The 25748-nt window shown below is 31.6% G+C and overlaps 1 protein-coding gene across 12 annotated transcripts in view; it reads left to right on the forward strand.

Annotated features, from left to right (window-relative positions):
* The window catches only part of Dysc (whirlin protein dyschronic), a 66891-nt gene that overhangs the window by 22153 nt on the left and 18990 nt on the right, over nt 1–25748 (forward strand). For 5 of the 12 annotated variants that reach the window (XM_072907348.1, XM_072907347.1, XM_072907353.1 and 2 more), the window contains 7 exons: nt 4608–4931; nt 5344–5573; nt 6088–6391; nt 7177–7236; nt 11080–11276; nt 16669–16750; nt 17261–17368. In XM_072907348.1, coding sequence (XP_072763449.1) covers nt 4608–4931; nt 5344–5573; nt 6088–6391; nt 7177–7236; nt 11080–11276; nt 16669–16750; nt 17261–17368 — 1305 coding nt within the window. The remainder of the gene's footprint in view (nt 1–4607; nt 4932–5343; nt 5574–6087; nt 6392–7176; nt 7237–11079; nt 11277–16668; nt 16751–17260; nt 17369–25748) is intronic. The other 7 variants (XM_072907349.1, XM_072907354.1, XM_072907358.1 and 4 more) reach the window with 4 other exon arrangements.

Here is a 25748-nt window from a genome sequence, read left to right on the forward strand (position 1 = left end):
TTAATTTTTATTTCTACAGAAATATACTGGATATCAGGATAAATTTTTAAAAAATGGAAGAATTGTTATTTTACACAGGTGTAAAAAAATTAATTTTATAAAATTAATATCAATCTTATAAAAACGTTTGTAACGTCAAAGCTCTAAAAAGAGTTGTAACAAAAATTCTAAATTTTTTTTTATCTGACATAGTCTTATGTATTTTTGTCGAATTTTTATTTATATTTTATTATATATTTTTCTATTTAATTCTGTTTAATTAAATCTCTTTTACATTACTTTTCTTATTTACATAGAGCTTTGGAGTTTATTTGTCTTATTGTATCGCGATATGATTTTTTATATACGCAGCGGAAATCGATCGATACACGCATAAAACGAAAGCCAGAATATAGGTCGAGTTCTGAAGACTTAGGCCGAAGATATTCCGGAAAGATTGCTATTACGAGAGGGTGAGCAAATGGGGGTCGTGGTGATCTATATCCACTCTTGTGATTATTTTCCTGCCTCACATTTTTCTACGATCCATTTCAACAAAGTTCAATCGATCAACTGTATACCCTCGATTGTGATGTTAACTTTATATGTCACTTAAAAATAATTAGCAAGTTTGTTCCTAATTTCTTCCCCTCTTTCCTTTTCTCCTCTGTAACTTATTCCGCGTGACATGTATGCAATTTATCGAATTTTCATTATCCTCACACTGCTATTATCATAATTTCTAAAAAAAAACTTTTATTCAATTTTTTTATTATACCAGATCGTATTTATAATTATTTTGTATTTAGAAATAATAATGATATTATATAAATTTAAAACGCCAATTTTTTTAAAATATAGCACAACTATTAAAACAATAAAACTATATATGAAATATTATCTCAGTTTACAATATTTCGGAAAAAACTTTTCCTTCATTAATTATTATTCGAAATTAATTGGACAAATATTACTTTTTAAGTTAATCTCAATATAACTATTACAAATATATATGTATATGTCTGTGATGCATAAGATTTTATTAATAATTTCCTCGTTTATTTCAAAGATAAAATAGCGATCAAATAAATTATTTTAAGCTGTCAACATCTTTATCGGTTAATTTCACCGTTTTAAATTCAATTATATCAACCGTAAAGTTCAATAAATTTTCCAAAATGTCTACGTCATCTTTCATTCAATGAAATATTTCACACTTTCGCGACAGATGCATAATTAATATCCTCTTGATGCGCGAAAATGATCTCTATATTTCGCAGATTGATTCAGAGTTAAAGTATATTTTCTTGTATTTGCAATCAATAATATTTACTTACAGTTTATATTAGTCAGTTCCAAATTGTCAATTTCAAATATATCACGCTTATTTTCCGTAAACTTTCCTATCATTTCGATTTTCTCCGACGTTATTTTAATACACGCAAATTCGATTTACGGAAGCGAGACGCCGATCCTTTCGAGATATCGATCAACATAAACAGGATCAAATTACTGTGTATTCACCGTCGTGAGAGGCTGTAAAGGATAACGATGGCGGCAAGGCTCTCGTTATCTCGTAATGGCTCGTCGAGATGCTCGCAAGGAAATGCGTGTTAAGCAAACAACACATTCGAGGGAGGCTCTACGTTTTTTTTCTTTCGCCCCTTGCCCTTTCGAGCCACGATGACGACGACGATGACGACGACGAGAACGACGACATGGCGCCAAGCGTTCCGGCGCCCTTCGGCCAACTCCCCCGGCTCATTTATTCTCTTTACATAAAACTTTACATAGCAGCAGTAGCTTCCGCGAATGCTACTGCTGCTATTCTTTTTCAAAAGGGAAAAGAGGTCCGATAATTAAAGGCTTATTTACTTGCCCTGAAATTTTCAATTATGCAGAATCTTATTAAAGTGACAGTTCGCGCGCGCGCGCGCGCGCACGTGATATATGCATGCGCGTGTATTATTATCAATTAATATCAGTGTTTTCTGTTATCTTGTTGAAGTTATTTAATAAATAAATCGTTTAGATAAAGAAATTGCCTCATCTCATATTTATCTGTAATAAAGTGTGTATTATTCACATCTTTATTTTAGATAGAAAAATACGTCAGCTGCCTTAAATTATTTAAAATAATGGCTGCATTCAGCTGTCAGTAAGCACTTTATAATTCTTTAATATGTTTCACTCTTATATTTAGATCTAAAGAACTAAAGGTGAAATACAATCGTATTAAAGAATCAGTAAGCATTTATTAAACGTTGATGTGTTCTCCTGAATTATAATAATTATATGTATATGTATATAACAATCATAATGTTTTCATTTTCCATAATTATTTTTTTAAAGCAATATTATCTTAAAATCATCTAGATACGATGATTAATTTCAACTATTATCTAGATAAATTTAAAATAAATTATCTTTATATTAATAATTTCGTTTCTATGTGAACCACTGATTAATAAATATATTTTTCTTCATCAAATATAAATCAAATATAAGAAGAAACTTTCGCAGACTTTGTCTATAAAAGTTTACTCTAAAACGTCGGAAACTATAACTTTTATCATCATTGACTATGCGAAGAGACACGCAATCGAGGTCGATTCAATTGACCCAGAAAGCGATGTCGGAGAAAAACGATCAGGACGATTTCTGTCAAATAACTTATGGTCATAGATAGCTGCCGCCGGCTGAAAAAATGACTGTACGTGAACATGGGAAATTGCAAATGTGTCAAACTTTGAATACGATACTGATAGTTTCAAGTCTATCTCACCAAACGGCCTGTTTCTACTGCTTTTCTAATAAATTACGTAGTTTATCATTCCGGCCATGGCCAGAGATGGATACCAATTAACTCATCTATGTATGTTCTCTCTCGATAGTTTATCTAATATTAATTTCCCTTGTATATCTATTTAATATGCAATAGCATGCCGTGATAAGGGACTATCGTAAATCAAACTAATATGAAAATATAAAAATCCTTAAACTCGGCGATATTAAATGTTTTTAGTTAATATATTTATAATAAAAGTTAAATTGAAGAGAGATTCATAATAGATTACTTTAAGTTATTGGTAAAAGATAATTAAAAGTTTCTAGCAAATTAATTTGCATTCTTAAAATTAATCGATACATTAATTATTGTAGGTAGAAATTGCGATAATTGAGAATATTCTTTTCATTAAGAAAGAAAACTGTCAAATAAACAATTTTAAGGCATTTGTATATTAAGGACTTAATGTACTCAAGAATGTAATAAAAAATGATACTTATAATCAAGATGTAATAAAGATATAATTAAGATGTAGTAAAAAATGGATATAAAAAGACAAACAAATTCATAAATCAATATTATAAAATTATTAATAAAATAAACTATTTCGAGCTTAAAAATTGACGAAAAAAAGTCTAATTTTAGGAAAATTAATCAAATCTGCTATAAAAGAGACAAACAGAATTTTGGAAATTTCATTTCGGAACGTGTCTTTCGTATGGAAAATAGCATAGCTAATTTACATAATAATACAGATAGCAAAAAGCTAGACGGTGAAACAGAGAGAGAGACAGTTTATGACATTTCCAGAAATGCATCTATGGGATCGGGTTACGAGCGCATTTACGAAATGCGATTCCGCCATCGAGCGCATCGTCGCGGAAATGAAATGACATTTTTATATTTCCCCGGCATCCGGCATTGTATAATACTATGAGCGGAAAACAACGGGTTTTTCCGCGGAAGATACACGTCCGCGCTTCGCAGGAGGACGCCTCGCGAAAAGATGCTGCGAGAGATTCGCGTCTTGCGAATCGCGAGAGATCCTAAAGGACGTGATCCGGGCTGGGTCAAGGATAGGGTAGGATGTGACGTCACAGGCTCTGCCAGAAGGATCGATATCCTCCTGGCTGGCGTCATCGACGCGAAACGTGTCTGTCGTTCTCTTTTCTCGTTAATATTATTTACTTCACTTGTGTAAACGGCTCATTTTAAACATACCATCACGCCTGCCCCCCCCCCCCCCCCGCTCAACTCTTTCGTTGTGTATTTTCGTAAGAAACTGATTGTACAAAATGTCAAGCTTCTTTTTAGAAATATAATAACATAATATTATTGTAAAAAATACTTCACATTAAGTGCTGAATAAAATAAAAAGTACCTTGCACAATTTTAAAAATCACACGGTACATAAAACAATTTTTTAATTTTTTTATTCAAACTTCAAAATTAAAAATTTTAGATATTTTATTATTACATTTTATAATGATTTTATAAATATAATATTATTAAATTAAAAATTAATTCAACTGAAGAAACATATTCGATAAACTTTGACATCTAGCAGTTTGTCATTTGCAAAAAAAATATAAGATTTTGAAAAATATCGTTTCTTCTAAAAAAAATATATTTATTGTATTAGTATAATTAATAAAATTATTCAATATTATTATTATATTAATTCAATATTTTTATTAATTATACCAATATTTATTTAAAAAAACAAACAAGCTGCTGCAAATTCGACCTCTTAATCAAATCACAACCCCTATCTTTTTTTCATATATTTAGTAATGTACAGTTATCGCGATATTGTATATTATTTTTCACGTTTCAACAGATGTTAAAGTCCTGCAGGACTTTGAGCATGACGGTGAGAGGGCCCGCACTGGATCCCCGTTGCCGGGGCGGTCACCCCGTCTGGTCGTCGTCAGGTCGACAGCAGTCCTGCAGCTGGATGGACCGCCAAGGTCGTCCAGCGTCCCCGCCACCCCTTCATCCACCCCGCGATTCCCGCTACGGCCCAAGGACGCGAAAGGTCGAGTTATGCATCGAACCCGGCCAGTCCCTGGGCCTGATGATCCGGGGTGGCCTCGAATACGGCCTTGGAATTTACGTCACGGGCGTCGACAAGGACAGCGTCGCCGATCGCGCCGGTCTCCTCGTGAGAATCACGTTTTTTTCCACTAGATTTTAATCTTTCGTGATCCTGAGAGTCTTAAAAAACTTTAAATGATTTTTAAAAATTAATTTTTTAAAATTAATAATTATTTTTATATAATAATCTTCTCACATGATTTTCTCTCTATATATTAACTAGATTAAATAATAAAATTTTAAATAATATATTCTGTTAATACACAATATATAAATTACAAGTATTTACTTATTACTTTTTACTTAAAATTAAATGAACATTAATTATGAGTTATTTACTTTACTCATTTACACATTATTTTTTTTGTAGATTATATAATAATTATTAATCTTATGAAGATGTTAGCTTGTTTATGTAAGAATTTATTTCAATATTTTCTAGCTCGAGGTGATAATATGAGACGCTTTTGATTACTCAGGTGGGCGATCAAATTATCGAGGTAAACGGACAAAATTTCGAGGAGGCCACGCACGACGAAGCTGTCCAGATATTGAAGACTAACAAGAGGATGAGTCTATTGATACGCGATGTCGGCAAGGTTCCCCATTCCTGTACTACCAGTCAGCCTATAGTAATCCCGACCGCACGATATCCCGAGCACGATTCGTTGCTAGAGAGCCCCGGGAATCATCGACCACCTAGTCCCACGTAAGTCGCAAATGTATTTTTCATCAATTTTTATTCTTATTTTTTGAATAACTTAATTCTGTTATATAATATAAATAATAAAATAACTTTTTCTATATAATATATGTATATGTGTGATTTTTATATTATTTTATTATTTTCACACTTAATATTTAAATATTTTACTTCGAAAAATTTGATAATAATATTAGTAGGTCAAGTAATAAAAGTATAATTTAATCTGTTATAATAATAAAAGATTAACGTTGGCATCTTGTTCATTATATCATGGATCAATAAATCGTGAAATCTGTTTAATTAAAATCAACATATTATGTATTTTCCACAAATATCGCGCAAGTCGTTTTCAGTTTAAATTTTAACACACAATGTCTGACTAGAAAATAAAAAATTAAATAATCTGTAAGAGATAATTTTAAATGAACTAGATATTTTCCTTTTACACATACGCTTTTTTAAGATTATTCATTTTTATACAGCATTATATTCAATTAATTTTTCGATTAAAAACAAGGAGCAGCACAAACGAATGGAGACACCGAAGTGGCGTTCATACAGTTTCGGCGGCCACCGCTGCCATGGTGGAGGAGAAGGCGAGAGTCGTCCTTGCCAGGAGCGAGCGAGCCGCACTCTCTCAACTTCTGGCGGACTACAGAACGAGAAGATTGACGATAGAGGAACTGGTCGTCAGTCTGGCCGATTTGCTCAATACCCATGAGAAGCTGACACTACTGACAGAGCTTAGGGAACTCGTCGACAACAAGGACAGAGCGGCCTTCGACGATCTCGTCTATCGACCCCGAATAGCGATGGCCAGGGTGAGTTTTTAGATAAATTCTAAAATTATTTTTTAAGCCAAAAGTTTTAAGAACATCCAGACTAAACAAATTATTAGAGCTTACAAATTAGAGAGAACATATGTCAGAAATTTTACAGAATTTTGATATATATTAGTATCAAATTTAAGTCCTGTTTATTGTAAAAGTATCTTTTTTCTCTCTTTCTCTTCGATAAAATTTATTAAACCTTATAATACATTTATTTTTAAAATATATACACGCGCGTTTCAGAGATTTATACATTATTTAGGTTAACGCATATGAAAACACAATAATTTAAAATTATAATTATAATTCTGAGGTCCTTTAGCACTCTAAAATTAATAAATTAAACTTCGAATATATAGCGTGAAAAACTATTGAAAAAAAATATATTTCTAATAAATTTTTACCTGAGAGAAGGAGAGAAAAGGAGAGAAAAAGAGAGGGAAAGAGAGAGAAGGAATTTTAACTACTAATACACACATATACATACTTGCTTTCTAAATATAAATACATAAACTGTAGAATCATACAGTTCCTCAGTTTTAAAATATCAACCAACCCGGATTCTTTAACTAATTTGAGAATATTCTTTTAAGAGACTCTAATATTCGCGATGAATTTTCAACATTTTATAATCTAACGTTCATTTAATTGAAACGCGTCGCACGATGAAGGCGAAAAAAAAAAAAAAAAAAAAAAAAACATTTTTCAAAGAAATTCAAAAAGAAGACTCAAGACGATTTTTAAGACGGTGCCTTTTGTCTCTCTTTCTTTTATAGAGAAAAGGCGACCGCGCTCACTCGGATTTGATAGTGACTCCCTCGCTGCACGATCTTCCGGTAAGTTGAACTTATCCTTACGACACTCTATTCATATCCCCCGAGCTTACAGAAGACACTGACACATTTACACCATCTAAACCCTGCGGATCACACGCGCGTTTGCGCGCGTATTGTTATGCATACGAGCACAGAGAGACAACACGTTATATACGTTTTTATTATGTTCATCTCTCTACGATTACGATGACGTATGGAGTACCGACTTTTTCTCTCTCTTTTTCCCTCACTCACTGTTCTATGGATCTCTGTTCACCTTAATTGTTAAGACATTAAGAAAAAGAATCGCTTTGCATTCCCGCTCTTTTTGTCGATGGACTTTCACGGGGAAATATTCCCTGAAAGTTCCTCGTCACGCGCGCACGCGATCTTAATTAACAGACGCAGTTTAGAAAAATTATCGTCTCGCCGAGAACGAGCGAAATTGTGCGAAACAAAGAGAAGGCAATCTCAAGAGAAATATTTAACGTTAATTCATATAATTCATAATAAAAGCGCCGTAATTTATAACAGCCTGTAGAGAATAAATGATAACTCAGAATAATTGTTGCCTTTTTTTTTTTTAAATGAGAAATATGTTTAATTTATCTGAATATTATGAATTCATAATTTTTTTTCATTCTTTTTATTCTAGATGATAAATCTGTTAATAAAGCACAAGAGTTTGAAAAAAGTTTACATAAATTCAGTTCATAATAAAAATTAATAATTATTATAATGTATATATATATATATATATATATATATATATATATATATATATATATAAATTCATATTTTTCTCCGACATAGATTCTTCAAAATAATTTAATATTCTGATAAATTTCGAATAATAATTATTGTAATGTATATATATAATTCATATTTTTCTCCAACATAGATTCTGCAGAATAATTTAATATTTTGATAAATTTTAAATAATAATTATTCTTATGTGCAACAAATTACGGCGAAACAACGAGAAAGACTTTCAACGAAATATAAAGTAAATTAACGTAAAGCAGAAAAATAAATATTCGGCAACGAGTTATCGTTCGTTATCGGTGACCGATAGAAATGCGGCTGGTAGTTGGAGGAAAATGGAAATCCGCGATCGATTGGAGAGGTGCGAGGTAACGGAGAATACGCCACGCAAATACACAGGAAGAAGGCTCTCTCAGAGAGAATGGAAGATCTCTTGGCAGGGAATTCGTGATATAATCTCCTGGAGATTATTCGCAAAATAATCCTTCACATCGCTCTCGAACCAAAGAAAGAGAGAGAGCGCGCGCGCAGGCGTATCGATGGTTATCACGATCGATTCTAATTCCGCGTCTAGTTTGATCGTTCCGGTCTGTCGTTATCTTCTCGCCTGGACAAAGCATGACTCGTCTGTCAGGAAAATGACTTGCAATCCCTTCGTCTCTTTCTCACTATCTATTCTTTCCTTCTCTTTCTCTCCGAGGATAACAGCTGCTTGACGACAATGAATAAAAAACTCGCTCTTCTACAAGGAAATATCAAGTTTGTTCGATAAACGACATGGCGACAATCAACTTTGATTTCTATTATATATTTATGCCACACAATATAATCCTGATAAATCTCAAATATGTCGCATTTTATGAAAAAAAAAAAAGCTTAAATTAGATTTTTAAATGCCAGGTTTTTTTTACATCTTTTTTTTTTTTTTAACTAAACAAAAAACATACGAGCACTCTAATTGTTTAGCAGGCTCTAAATTTGATATAATAACACGAAAAATGCGGAGAAAAATCATACTTAATTAAATTGATATTGCATCCTTTCTTTTTCCATATCCTGTTTTTTTTTTTCTTCTTGTTTTATTTAATTTTTGAAAGGCAAACGCGCTTTGTTCATTTATTATCCATATTTTGTATAATTTCCTGCATTCTTAATAATAAAATAAGTTAGTAGTGAATCGAGATTAATAATTCGTTGCATTTTAATTAATTATACTATTTATTTAATCGGTGCGACATTTGTCCGAACGAATTTTGTTCGTCCAAGCGCAGCTTTTTTTCTCGGCTCATCTTTCTCTTCTTTTCTCTTTCTCTAGAATTATGCGCTTATTCTCTATACTTCTATTTTCTCTATACTTCACCTTTCTTCTTCTTTCACTCTTATTTACCGCTAGCGCTTTTTAATTATTTTTACAATCTGCTTATATACTGCGCTATTTTGCGATTAATCAGTGTTTGTCGGCAATTTGAAAATTATCGATTCTTTCGATGTTAATCTTAATTCACATTATCTATTTTCTTTTTCGTGCAATTGAAAAAAAAAATACATTTAATTAACTATATACCTTACAATCGGAGGAATCGATAGCGAATAATTGAATGAAAAACGTCAGGTTGCATAATTATAATTAGAAATAAAAATATAAGTAATACTATATATTGTACAATATGCTGTTATATTGCATAGCACGCACATTTAAATTATAATTATACTTTAATAATAATTTGACTATATTTTATACACTATTTGTCGTTCTCTCTTTGCTGCAATTAAAATTTTCTAATTAAGGTTTCTAATTAAAATATTTCATCATGACAAGCCGCTCTCTTGCACATGTATTCTTTCCCTTCTCATTGTTAGTCGGATACGATCTGTTAGATGCCTGCTGTTAAAAAAAAAAACCGGATAAGTAGAAAGCTGCTGTGCTCGCCATCTTCCTCCCTCCTTCTCTCACTAAAAGCAATACATCGAGCAAAATTGAGCCGAGCGATCACAAATTGCGAAGATAATGGCCGTTTTTTGGAAAAAAAAAATACGCTTCGCACGACATATTACGTACAACGTGACTGTTCGTTCGAGCGATCGACACTCGATTTACGACGCTACCGACCGGAAAAAAAAATCTGTAGGTCGTTTGTAGATTATTTCCTGGCAAGATTGGTAATGCCTTGGAAAGGCATAAACAGATCTCGATAAGAAAAGTGTCGTAAGTCAAGTGTCAACTGCACACACGGAGACAAATGTTACCGGGCGACGTGCGACACGTCGATCGATGATGGATTATTGTTCGATTGCTAATTTCGTCAGTAATTTCCTTGACTACCACTAAATAAATAATGTAAAACCAGATGGACATGATTTCGACTGATCGATGCCCGAGGTTTATGAACTTCTATACAGTTCTGATGTATTTTTTCTAAACAAATGAAATATTTGAAGTAAATAAACTTCGATTTGTACATCGCAATGCTTTTATTCAGTATATTATTATTAATAATAATTTATTACACGTTATCAGATTTATTCAGAAACTTATTTATTATTTCGATAATTTTAATTAATAATATGTTGCTTATGTTATTTTGTTTATTTCATTATACTATATATATATATATATATATATATATATATATATATTAATATAAAATAAAATAAACCAAATTATATATCATATATATAATTCATAATTTAATTGGTTTTTTGTTGTGTTCTTATTATTATAATAACTTTTAATTATTGTTATATCTATTTTATATGATAGAGATGATATATTTAATAACTTACAAATATTATATTTTATACTGATTTTATTTTGATTATTATATATTCTTATTTTTAATCAAACTCTCGCTTTATTTTCTTTTCTATCGTATTAACTAGTATTACAAAAATATACCAAGAATAAAAATGATATTCACCCACGTGTTGTCAACGAACGAATTCGTCGATAAAGATTGGACCTTGAAAGCCACGAAAACGTGACATCTCCCTATAACATTCATCTAGCGCGCCGATAAAATCATCGATCGGTCGGTCGCCCCTCGTTCGAAAAGAGAAAAAAGGGAAAGAAAAAAAGCATTATTCTCTTTTACGCGTAAGGGAAAGGGCACACGGCATGACAGGACATCTGATTTCTCACAGAGGGGTGTGCCCGGTGGTTGTTGCCGTCCGGGACGACTGGTGGACGTCGAGGGAGACCCCCTAGGAGTGACGGGCCCTCTTCTACCGCGGGATAACCAGGAGTATAGATCGCCCAGCGAGGACAGCGGTCTCGGGGCCGACATGCCCAGGACCAGGTCGACCGCATGATCTCTTTAATGCCGGAAGGACAGCGATCCGCCATTTCATTAATCGGCGTCATGATCTTTAGGTGATGTCAGAAAAGATCGTAATTCCAAACTTTTACAAGTCCGATTTCGGTAAGAACAAGTCTTCGCAACTGTCAAAAAAATTGTGGAAGAAATGACGAGATGCTGGCTGGAAAATGGCGGCAGCGGTCCTTCCAGCGTTAATTTCTATCAACCTTTCCGCTTTTAAATCTCGCGTTAAAATCGAACTGTTCTTTTTTTTTTTTTTTTTTTGGTCGTTTGTCGTGTACGCGAGCAGCTAATTAACAAAAGGCACACTCACTTCACCCAGCATTTTCATCCGAATAAATACGAGTTTACTGAATACAAATGCTTATGCGGGATGTCTGTCAAATCTGTCGCTTTTCAAACAACGATATTTATAAAAATTACTAAAACTTCGATATATGATAAAATAATGATGAAAATTAAATTTCAAACTTGTTTTCTAAATATTTAATAAAAAGTATTATAAACAACAAATTAGTGAACAAATTGCGTATGATTATAAGACATCCTGTATAACGAGCAATAATTCACTTTCGAGAAGGTCACGTGGCGTTTTTGCGTAGCGGCCAAAAGATTGACAAACAGCTGATTGCACTTTGTTTTATTTGGCGAGCAGTTACGCTTGCGAAAAACTTTTAGATTCGCGAAGTTCGAGTGAGAGGATCGCAGGTTGGCTAAAAAAAATCTCAAAGCGGTTTCCACTAGCAGGGAAGGATTAATATAATGGCGTTTCTCTGTAGGGGATTCGCGATACATTGATACTTCATTTCCTGTTCTACATCGTTCCTGTTTTCTCATCCCTCTGCCTCCCCGCATCCCGACCCCTGTCTTCAGCATTCTCGAATAAGTAGCTGAGAAGCCAGGTATGTAAACAGACAGACTGGATACGTACAGGGCACTTCAGCAACAGTTCGATGCACCTCACCTTCACTAGTTACCGATACGCTAAAATAACTGTCACTTTCGCTTTTGACAAAGCAATTTTGTCAGAAGCAATGCTAATCACTTTTCATTATTGCGTTATTAATTAATTTGTAATAATAAATTCGAAAAGAGCTTATTTCTAAAAAAAAAAAAAAAAAACTGTCTTAAATAGATGATATGCGTTACAGAAGAAATAAAAGTCACATAATTTTCACTTCTCAAGAATACGTTTCAAGATGAAGACTTGGAAGGAATTTCCATCGAAAATTAATTTTAATAACATTAGCTCACAACTTTAATTAATAATAATATTATTATGCAGTATTTAATTCTTTTACTTGGCGAGAGAGAAGAAGAAATTTACTGTCTCACTAAGAAAATCTCGTTTATTTTACGTTATTCCAAAGTTTATTTAAGAATTTATTGACGCATAAAATATATAAATATATGATTTCACTTTTAGTCTTGGTTCTAAGCTAACATAAAATAAATATCTATAGATTCAAGAAGGTTTATCAAATTAACATTTTGAGAGTGTCGCTTTGCTCAAATCTGTGAAATGAGCGCGAAGAGCGAGTCACTGTAAAGGTGATCTTTTCCACGTGGCGATGCGTGGGAAGGAAATCGATAATTGAGGTAGATTTAGTCGCGAGTACATACGCGACAGTTTTCACTTGTTCTCATTTCCTCTCGCGATACGCGCCCGACACGTTGCGTCGCAACGATGGTTGTGGGCTTTCGATTTCACGGTAAGAAGTATGGCTGTTGCGCCGACAAATGTGAAAACGTCCTACGATTATTATTAACAAGAAGAGAAGAAGAACATATTTATATCACTTCAGTTAACGCACAATCGCAGAAATGGAATATTAATTAATCTTAATGAAAGATCTATCAACAGAAAGGTGTTTGATATTTATTAGCAAATATTATTAGCAAGCGAAAATAAAATATTCTAATAATTTTTTCTATCCGATCAATTATTAATATAGACAAAGATGAAATAATTGGTCAAAGATAATTTTTTTATCACTATTTTCATGATCGTCAATGATAGAATATTCATCATCAAAATTACTGTTAACTAGATGACGTAAAATAAGAATGAAAAAAATTTGATAAAAGTTTCATTCTATATAAATCTTAGTTCTAAAATTATTGTGCTTAATATAATAAAAATATGGATAATTTTACAGACTCCTTCTCTATTTCTTTGTCGGGGGTAAATGAAAATCGAAACACACAAAAAATTTTTGTTCCTACATTATACTCGCTCTTGAATTTACATCGACTTCCTCCGTGAATTCTGCACGAAATCTACATTGAATTGTATGAAAGGAAATTTTGCGGGATCGATAGCGAACGTTGGCGGTCGGTGAGATATGGTTCCGAATGGCACGCGGAAGATGAAATTCCGTGTGCGAGCTTTCATAGCTTTCACGTTAGTTCACTCGCTCCGATAACGGACAAAACGGAAAGCGAGAACGTACTGCTTTTGATCCTGTGAGTCTCCCTGATTTCAATACATATATATGTCTTTGTGTCTGCCGATATAATCTTTCTTTCCACCTCAATTTCTGTTCCTTTTGTCGCGCGGACCGACGGACACTGAGAACTTTCATTTCGAGATAAAAACCACTTTCCTCGATTCTAAAAGAAACTTTGCATTTTACCACGTTATATTAAAAAACAGTTACATATTTTTACACATTTTGAGAAGATTCTGCGTTAGTTCAAAAAATTAATGAGAAAAAGTTTTATGATCGATGATAAATTTTTCATTAAAATTGTTATAAAATACAGCTTGATTTTTACTCGAATTTTTAAAAATAAATGCAATATTTATTTATCAAAATATATTAATTGGTATGATGTAATCGTATGATAAAAAATTTTTTATTTGCACGTTGTTGAAATTCAACTGGATTGATATCATTATTGTTTATTTATTGTATGTATATATTTGACGGAATAAACTATGACAAACTACTTTATGAGAGGAAATTGCATTGACAAGACACAAAAAGCACGAAAAGACATTTCTCAACTGACGTAATTCTTTTTCATAAATAAATAAATAAATAAATGGATTGTTTCATTGTAACGGATAAGTACCGCGGAAGAGTCGGTGAGTCATGAACGAGGTTTCCGTTTCTGATATTATAAAACATGTCTCGTACAGTACAATAGAATGTCTCAGGCGGAAGTCTAAAGGAAAAAGTCTAGGAAGTATAAAGGAATATAATTCTTTAAAATATTTCATCTCAGAAATCCCATCGTGTCTCTCCACATTTTTTTTATTTTTAAATTAAAATCTCAATTAATTCATGATCGAATGCATATCCATAACTAATTTGAATTAACTGTAACTAATTTGAATTTACAATCACTTATCTTTTATCGTTTATTAAACGAAATATACGTCATTTAATAGACTTATACGTCATGAAAGATATATAAGTGTTTATTAAAATATTAATTAAATAGTTTCTTTCCCATAACTTTTTTATTTAAAATTATGCACTGGAATTTATAAAAAAATTAAATATTGTATAGAAAATTAATTACTCTAATCAACAAATTTTCCATCATGAATATTCAGAATCAAATTGTTCATAAATATGAAGTTATATGAACGTTTGTAGAAAACGAAATAATTTTGCTAGCGCAAACATAAAATACATATTTATGTTTATATTTATTCGTATAAAATCCATATTTCGTAGTTGCTATTGTATTTCACTCACCGACTGAAGCACAACAACAAAGTTGACGCCATTGAAGCTACATTAATCTGTAACACACAAATAATATATCCAAATTATATAACAACGTCCAAATAATTAATATTCTAAAATATTATTATTATATTATTATTATTATTGTACGCATTAAATTATATGTCTAATGCGTATAATAATATAAGTCGATATATACATATGTATAAAAATGGAATGATTTTTATAAATTAAAAAAAAACTTTGTGTGAAAGTTTTACTCTCCAATACAAATATTTAATCGTAAAATTAATTAATCTTACAAGCTGATAACTGTTCGTAAAGAATAATCAAATTTCGAAGGACGGCATAGGGATTTCTCCTACTACTATTACTTGCCGTCCCAAGTTTTGGTACACGAATGACAGCACGAAGGACTTGCGTACGTAACTCGATAACAAACATCAAGGCGTAAACAAACGCCAAGGCCGTGTGCTAGTTGATTTGTTGTCACTCTAAAATAATTTAATTTTCTTCTGCCAAACATTTAAACGCGCACGTTTCGCCAATTTAATCGATAATACATAATTTAGCCCAAAATCGCTCTTCATGCACTTCGTATATGCTACAAAATTATTAATTAATTTTAAAAAATATAGAATAAAACATTTATGTGTATATATAAAGAAATGTAGGAACAATGCGTCAATCTTTTTTCTGTCGAGAAAATTACATGTCATAAAGCAAAAAAAAAAAATTAAATAACATAGTTGCATAGTTTATTGAAAATAAACAGTGCGTAAAAAAGTAATTGAAAAATCTATGCAACCTGCGATCTGAAGTCAATCGTGCTGAACAACTGCAATGAAACGTTTATATCGATTCAGAAACAAACTGTATTAAAAACGCGGCTACAAAAATTGTAGCTTGATGGTCGGTGCCTCGTAACCTTCATATGCTGCTTCCCTATCTTTTCTGGGTGAGAATTCGCCTGTACAATCTCTCATTTTAAGTCATCGTCGAAAGTGAATTAATGTTTGTCGTTGGCCAATCATCGACTGATTTCGACCATTCATCAAAAATTGTCTCGCTTCTCTCAAGTCATCTCGCAACTTAATTTTTCCATGACTTTGGGTATATTGAATAATAATCTCAATATATATCTGAATATATTTAAGTATATATATCTCTAAAAAAAAAAAAAAAATTGATCACTCAGATCGAAGCGGAAGCGCTCTTTAAGTAAATAGTGCGTTATATCTGATGCTCCGAAAATGGAACTAAGCGATCCTATGGAGCTGCGCTCGAAACTTTAGCGATATGTCATCTGCCAAAGTACTTGCTTTCGTTTATAGAATATGTAATACTCGAGACGAAGGGTTGGTTGGCTCGTGATGGAACTATCTAGGAACTATCAAGTTCGCTTTGCGACGACCCATCTCCTTGAATCAAAAATGATTCGAAATGACTTTCGAAATTAGCTGTCGACTTTCGACAAACCGCAAATCAGTTCCAAAATTCGCAAATTTTTCACCACTTCCATTCGCTCACCTCCCCTTTGTTTCCGATCGGGGCGATTAATCTTCGTCTTCCGAGGAATCGTCCCGATGATCGATAATAGATGAGGCGCGCGATTAATATCAGCGGTCGCGGGGCGGGCGGCTCTGAAATGAAAATTTTGCCAATTGCAGAGTGGGCTGCAGGAGGGCACAGCAGCACCAAGTGACGACCTCCGACCTCGCCCTCTCCAACGATGACGAGTGCGACAATCAGGTACTGCGGGCGTATTCTTTACGAACTATTGCGCTGCGGTGATTCTCAGCTAAAGAAAGAAAAACCGAAACCGTGCAAATGTAAAATTTGGAAATGAAATAAAAATGTGGCCCAAAAAAAGGAATGGAAATTACTTTAAATAGTTAAGAACACAGAAAAAAATCTGAAAGTGTTAAATCGAATTCTTTTTTAATTATTAATTAGAATAACATCAATTTTATTTAACTGTGTGTGTAATCTTAATATTTTATTCTCATTTTAATAGCTTAATATTTGGCTATATATTTCTATAGAGATAAAAATGATTTAAAAATAACGTTCCGTTATATAAAATTCTGAAAGGAACACCGTATAGATGAAAGAGTTCGAAGGGATACGCCTAGAAAGTCGGAAATCGCGATTTATTTTTGTCCCCGATGAAAAGTCATGTTACCGATGTGTTCGTAGAAAGAAAAAAAAAATGCTTTTTCAAATAATGTAAGAAAGAGACACGGTTGTCCCTTTTTCCAGGATTACGATGACGAGATCGAGAACGGACGTGGTCGCAGGCATAGCTCTCCAGGCGGATCGCGAGGTAATCCCAGGGATTACACCCATCACCTGCATCCAGACAATTTGGTGAGTCCACCAGCACAAACTCAATCATCGAACGTGACATCTCGAAACACCCCCTGTATTCTCCCCGTTGCCATTAAAAAATTCCGATCGTGCGCTGGAAAGCAAAGGAGTTTGCTAACGTCATAGTTTCATTTTATATTAAAATATTACACATTTTATATTAATTATATTCCCATAACTCTGCATTTTTAATAATTAAATAGTTTTGAGTTTTTTAGTCTCCGAATTATTTAAAATCTATTCGATTGCCATTTTGTTTCTTAAAACGATCGGAATATTTTTAGCGGCTGAAGATTTTCATTTCAAGATACATTTATCGTAGAATAATAGAGCCAAAAAACGAATTAGCTCATTTCCCCTTAAAATGTATAATATTATGCTAGAAGATAGAAGATTCTCTTTTATAGAAATAGATAAACGATCATACAGCGATGATTTCTCAGGGATAAAAACTCGAGAACAATTTAATAATTCAAATTGTGCCCTATTTACGTCCATTTGTATTTAATGCATCTTGTAAATTGATTTGGATTGCGTAAATAATTATATAAATGTAGATTAGTATTTACGGAGCAGTTAAAATATCGCGAGTTACAGGCAACAGGTAAATTTTATTGATGTTCGTATATTTAATACAAAATGCATAAACAAATGTTGATTCGAAAGTTCTGTATAAATATTAGATATAAAATCCTGTATAAAAATTAGATATAAAATACATCCTGCAAATTTTATACACATACAAGTTTCGTAATGAGTATTCAAAGTTTATTCAAAATAAATATATATATAAATAAAAAAAGCTATAATAAATAATATACAACAATAAGAAAAAATAGGCTAATGAGAGTCTAGCGTGGAAAACAAAGTGCGAATAAAAAATCAGAACCTTCATAAAATATCCTAAATTTTTTATTCGCGTTCCGTTTTCTGCGCTAGGCTCTCATTAACCCCATTTTTTTCTTCGTGTTGTATGCCAATTATTATATTTAGTAATTTCTAAAAATACAATATTTTTTATTTTTGAATCAAGAATTTCAAGTTCCGAGAAAGATTTATATATGTATTATTTTTTTATATAATTTTTTTTTTTAGTTTACTCGGCTAATTCAATATGTAGTTTAATTTCTGCCGTATGTGAATAGATAAACGAAATTCCGATGGCACACATACGAAATCGGATTTCCAACGACCTCAATTAAATTCGTATGCAACGCGCTCGCGTAACGTCCTGCAATACAGCGTTAATTTAAGCGTTTAATTTATGCACGTCGACTCGAGTACGATTATTTACGCGCGATGTAGGTATACAGAGTACATTATGATATTTTAGGGATGGATTTCTTAGGGGAGATTAAAGACAATTTTTTTCTCAAAAAGAATGTCGAAATAAATACGAGTTCTCCCAAATTTGAGTTTTAAGGATAATAAATAATGATACTTTATTCCTCTTACTTGATTTTAAATGAATCTTAACAGATTTCTATTTTATTATAAAGTCGTACATTACATGTAATAAAGATGAATTTTAATCAAATTTTTGCTATCGCAAAATTGATTTTAAAATTTATCAAATAATTATAAATTTATTTCTCAGGGTGGCTACTCAAATCTTGTAAAAAAATTCCCTGAAAATTTCCTGTATTCTATGTAATTTTCCAGGTATTTTCGTTCTAAATTCCAAGTAAAAAGAATATTTTCAAGACTTTTTAATCCAACTTTCGCTAAAATGAATTTTTTTATTACACGCAGTTTCTAATGTTTTTCATTCATACGAAGGAAAAACATAGAATCTCTTGTTTCAATATTAGATTTATAAATGTACTGAAAAAAACTGAATAACTTTCATAAGATAATTTTTCATTTATATAAAATTTCCATTTCTTTATTATTAAAAGTTACAAAGAGTATATAGTTCATATTCAATATTATGTTAAGACATTAAATATATAAACAAAAAAAAATATATATATATATATATATTTATACGGGACAAACTGAGTTGTCAAATTCACGTTGTCTCATTTTATCTCCTGATGATTTTTTAAGCATTTTTTGCCAGACTCTAAACGCTCAAGAGTTTCATAATAGTTATACAAAAAGTTCTATATATATGCATAAAAATTATTAGAATATTAATTAAACAAATTAAATTGTCAAATTAAACGCTGGTCATATTTCGATAATTGTATCGATTAATGAGACTTTGTGTTATTCTGCAATTACTTTTAATTTTCAGAGAGAAGGAAAGAGAGAGTTCTATATATCAAAATTATTAGAATATTTATTGAACAATTTACAAAATAGATCCCCTGGAACGCCAAACGTATAAATATCGAGACGAGACGTTAGAAGTATTTCGTAGTTTTATCGACTTTAATGAGATTTCATGTCAGTCGATAATCAATTTTAATTTCCAGAGAGGGTTCTATGCTTAAAAATTATTACAATATATTTATTAAATAAATTGGATTGATCGAAATGTCAAATGTGCAAGTACGGATGGTAAAATGAGACGCTGGTCATATTTCGAATGTTCTGTCGACTTTAAATGAGATTTTGTGTTATTTTTTGTTTAATAGTCAGAATTATTTGTGTGTTTAATCTTAGCAATAACTCTAGAACTATCAAAAATAGAGCCAAAACTCAACAATTAATGAGTTTCTATAAAATGAGTTCTACGCCAGTTTCACATATACGGCTAATTGTTTACAAGATGAAAAGCAAAATTATCAAAAAAAGAATTTTCGAAAAAATTCCCTAATAATATTTCATTAACCTTCTCTGATTTTTCCAAATACAAAAGAAATCCCTGAGTATTCCCGGTTTTCCATGTTTTTTCCAGGAAGTAGACACCCTGTTTGTGTAAAATCTTAAAATATATACATATAAATATATATATATATATATATTTTTTTTATCTTTATGTCTATGCGATAAATTTTTCGCAGTATTTGATCGATGAAAAATAGATCTCTCTGCATTTTACGCTAACGTGTTTGCGTTCCGATTTTCCGTAATCGCCTACAATTTTTATTTATAGATTATTTATTTTAACTTTTTACACAATCTTTGCATTTTGTTCTTATTTAAATGATCTATTTAAATACCATAAGAGTTATAAAGATACTTCGTGTTCGTATTTGTTTTGTGTCAACTGATGCAGCTGCAAATTTTCCACAATAAATCCCTGAGAGACAATCGCATGATCGCGCCAATATCGACGTAACGTCATTATAGGCGTATGTTCAAAGTGGTAGATTATTAACTCGCCTAATCGTGGTATTATAACGATCGTTATAGACACCCATCGTTATAGTAACCCATGTAGAACACAATTTGAGCCCATCGCGCAAAATCTATCTCGCGATTATTTCTTTGCGTCTTATTTCGACGATATAAATATTTAATTCCATGACAATGAGAGTAAAACAATTATATCTTTCATGAAAACAGATCATATTGTTCAAAAAAATTTTATATAAAAGATTAAAAACAAAAAAAAAAAAGACATATCTCATAAAAGCTTTAAAGTGCTCAGAAGCGTCGCACTTCAAAAGCCACCCCCCTCCCCCTGAGATTTAGCAAATCTCATTATTCAATTTTTTTTCCCATTTGACATATTCAATTAATTTTTGGAAGCTTGAAAAAAATTATTGTATTTTAAGACTCCTTAAAAGATGCAAAAGGAATGTCATGAAAGATTCACCGGCGATCTTTTATAAAGATCGATATCCATCAGATATATCCTTAGTGTGATGTTCCGAAGCCAATAACACGCAAGAGGGGGTCGCGGAGAGAATTATAGTGAATTCGCGACGTATGAGAAGGTTCGATCAGGTAGAAGAACGCACGATAATCGGAACAGCATTGATACAAAACAGACCAATGAAAGATCAGCTCGGTCAGCCACAGTATTATCACTGACGTGAGATAGCTTCACGTGAAAAGTACCCACAATCGTTTTATTCTCTCCGCGAGAATAACGTCTTGTACCGACTATTACGTCGTCTTGTGTTGGAAAAAAATACGGATTGCCTTCTCGAAGGCAGGTGCGTAAAACGCGATAATAAAGAAACCGCGACTCTCTTTATGAAGGGTTATAACTACATCTGCTCCGTTGAAATTTTTCAGCAAAACCGCGATTGAAAGGAAATGCCAATTATTGGAATTTCTTTTTCGAGTTTGAAAAAGGTTGCGCAATCAATCATATATTTTGTAGATTTTCTATCACTTGTTTTTAGTATATAATTAATAACACTCTCAGATTTAATTTGTTAATATTAATTTTGGACAATATTAATAGCTCTAATTGTGATTTTGTTGATTAATTTTAATCTCTGTTAATATGTTTATTTAATAATTAATCTTCTTGTTAATCTGTGCTCGTTATATTTTATACAATAAAAATATTATTTTTAAAATATATATTTTTTTTAAAACAATTTTTTCTTTAAATATTATTTTCAAAACAGTAAAAATATCAACATACATACACATTTTTATTTTTATCTTATACTTGTCAAGTTAGTCCATTATAATTAGGAAAAGTTTAATTTAGTTAATTTGAATTATCATTTTTTAAATCAAATATGTATTATATAATTAAAAATCTCTTTAGAGACTCTACTCGCATTATATAAATATATATATATATATATATTTCTCTCTCTCTCTCTCTCTCTCTCTCTCTCTCTCTCTCTCTCTCTCTCTCTCACAGAAAAATTGCAATTATCATTATTCTTCGATTCTCGGTTACAGTATCGTGCAGATAGAAAGAGAAAAAATGCAGACACGTTGCACGCGAGAAGTAAAGGCGATATGCAATTGAGATAATAGAGAGAATAGCTTGCAGTATGAGATGGACGATCGTGCTTGAAAAGAATCAGAACCCGATGCCGAGGTCGGCTCGATATAATTAAGATAATAGTGACGAGTTTCGTAGCCGTAATGCTGTACTCGAGGTCGTTATCCCGATTGGATGCCATCTTCGAGGATTTATATTTGCCGATATCTATATTTATTCGAACGTGGTCCATAATAACTGTCGGTCTATAATAACAAAGATATAATAGAAGATATAAATTTAGGAAATTTTTTTTATATTATTATAAAATCTTATAAATATATTTATTTTAAAAAGATTTCAAAAATAGATTTATTAATATTTTATGCAAAAATTTTTTTACATACTTTGCAATCAATTTTGTGTTAAGCCTTTCTCTATATTAAACAATAAAAATATATAAAAAACTACTAATTTAAAATCAAATTAATTATATACATTTAAAATAAGATTAGTTTTAAATTCAGATTTTAAGATTTATATCAAAATTGCAAAAATGCAAGTAATGTAAATCTATTTACATATTGTGTAATGTATACTTACGTATAGTAGCTTTAATTATTGCGTATCCATATACGTAGATAAAAGAAACTTAATAATTTCAAATACCGTACATCTTAATTATTTTTCAGTCTTAAAGAATTATTTGCAAAAATATTTAATGTAAAAGAATCATTTCAAAATAGTGTATAAGAAGGCCGTGCACGTCATATCAAAATAGCGTTCGATGAAATGCGGCTCTCGAGGAATCTAAAGACTTCAACATAGAACGAGCAACCGACCATCGCAAAAACCATCTCAAAGGGTTAATCAACATACCGCAGAGAAATTATAAATCGTTATCGGAAACTCTGTCAAAAAATCACATCCTAGAGTTAATCACAGTGCAACGCACGATATACAGGGTGTTTCAAAAACCTAACAGCTATTACATTTATCTTGTTTCGGCAGAAAAATAAAATTTTTTTCTCAACACGCAAAATTATTTTATGTATATATAGATATTTTTAAGTTTGTAATTTTAAATACATCGAATAATCAAGTTTCAGATTTTCCAATTTTTAATTTATCAAGTTAATGATACAGAAAATAAAATTACAATTAATTCTTAAATTTATTAACTTACATAAAAAAAAAAAAAAAAAAAAAAAAAAAAAATGTATTTACTAACTTATATAAGAAAGACTAGAAAATGTAAAGATTTTTTTTAATTGATAAAAAGATTCGTGGATAAAGATTAACTCAAGAACACCCTGTATATTTCGCAACCGTTCTCGATGCAGCTTGATTGTTTCCTTCCGTTTTTCTCTCCTTCATAATGCACCTGTACTCTTATAGAGAACAGAGAAGGAGGAAAACTCAATGAAGATTTCTCGAGACTGGAGCACAAATAGCACTAAAAGGAACTAGAAGCCGTGTTTTACGGTCTCACTATTCGTCTCGATGTTCATCCCTCCCGCCGATCGATATCATGATAGTCGTTCTACCTGAAAATCCCCTGCAGATTGTTCTCGTAATAGCAATGGATTAAAAGCGAGCCTATTCAGTCGCGCGCGCAATTTGCCACACAATTTCGATTTAAAAATCTTGCCGTATCAATAGAAAAAAAGTTATACTTTTAGAAAATATGATATGCAAAACTAAATGTAATTTTTTGCAGTGAAAAAAATTAAAACCCACATATTTTCACTTATATCTCGTAAAAAAATGCGAGTATCTCTTTCTATTTTTTTTACATTCAAAGCCTAATTATATTATTATTTCATATGATGTAATAACTAAAATAATCACATTGAAAATGATTACAATGCGAGCGCTAGAATTTTCCAATTATAGGACGTATATGTATTATAAGGCAATTTTCCCTACGTTATATGATATTTTATGACCAAATTAAATTTTACTTCGATAAATTCCGCAATTAATTAATAAATCGCTGTTATTAAATAAATTAACAGGTCTGTTTTCACACATCATAATACAGTCTAAAACTCGATGAATGTGAAAAACCCCTTATTTAAATTTATTCCGCATTGAAAAATCAAGCTTTATTTCATTTATATTTGTACCATTGCGCAAATTTTATTTATAAAACTTTCTGAAAGTTCTCTTCGGCCATTTAATACAATTCGCATTTAATATAACTACATGATTTACGTAGAAATGACGGCCATTCACAAAATGAAACGAGGGAAGGTGGGAGGACAGAAAACGTCGTCTCATTAGAATTGACTAACTAAGGCCGCTCATTTACATTAATTAAGTTCCGCTATTAGTCATTCGGCTTAAGGTGGCCTAAAAACGGCTTACATATCGATTACGTAAATCTATTTCTTTCGACAAAAGATAGAGAAGCTCCCGTTTTGAATAATTGTAATAGATATTGTAAAAAGAGATAGGGGAAAGGGAACATTATTCAATGGGATTTAGCTTGATAAAATCAATTAGAGATCGTAATTTTATGAAGCATATTTTCAGCTCATTTTTATTCATTGTCTTCGCAAAAATTAGATGAGTCTTTCATAGATGTTAATGAATAAGTGATATATATCGTAATTCAAAATGTATGATAATATAAGGTATAATAATTTATTACATAAATAAAAGATGATGTTAAAAGTCTATCCAATTAAAAAAAATGAATAATTAAGAATCTTAGGAACTATCCTTACATCTAGTAGCGATTACTCTTTCTTAATAATAATAATACACTCGCTGGTCCAGGAGGTTAATTAATTATACGCTAATTAAAAGGCTACCTAAAAGTATCCGGCCAAAGTTGACCCCGTCTTTAGCATCCGGATCGCCAAATAACAATCCGCGGTCTCATCATCGCGCTGTGGATAATCGGAAGCTGCGTGATAATTATTTCGTCTTTAAAGCGCTTTTTAAACGGCTCCTTTTTAGCGGTTTCATTCGCAAACAAAGGTTCACGAAAATCACGCCATAAGTCACGACTCTTGGCGAGGATGCTGCGCCAATTCGCCTCTCGACTAATTACACCTAACGACTGCGATCGATCAGAAACGCGGAGGACGTGTTTCTCGAAGTGTGTTGCCGACATACATATATCTTGCTGATCTTCGCAGTCGATGATTGCCGCCGTTCCGACGCCGAACTCACTCTTCCGCATGACCGACCAGCTCGCCAGATGTGCAAAGCGATAATATCTCTTATACATATCTCGAAATTAATATCTTCATACATAGACATCTTCATAGATCTTCGCTCAACGACGGAACGGCGATTGAATGTCGAGTCTATTTCTCCGAGTTATCAATTTCCATTGCGTTTTATTTTCCCTTTTATTTTAATTGTAAATAAAATTTTAATCCTATTACAATTAAATTATATATATATATATATATATATATATATATATATATATATATATATATATATGTATATTTAGTTATAATTATTAAGTTTAATTACAATATATAATTGTTAAATTAACTATTAGAAAATTAAAATATTTCAGCGATTTGAGATTAAAAAAGAATTATTAATCCTCTGTCAATTTGATGCAATTTT

This window comes from Anoplolepis gracilipes, chromosome 15 (genome assembly GCF_047496725.1).
Source record: "Anoplolepis gracilipes chromosome 15, ASM4749672v1, whole genome shotgun sequence".
In the NCBI taxonomy this organism is placed as follows: domain Eukaryota; kingdom Metazoa; phylum Arthropoda; class Insecta; order Hymenoptera; family Formicidae; genus Anoplolepis; species Anoplolepis gracilipes.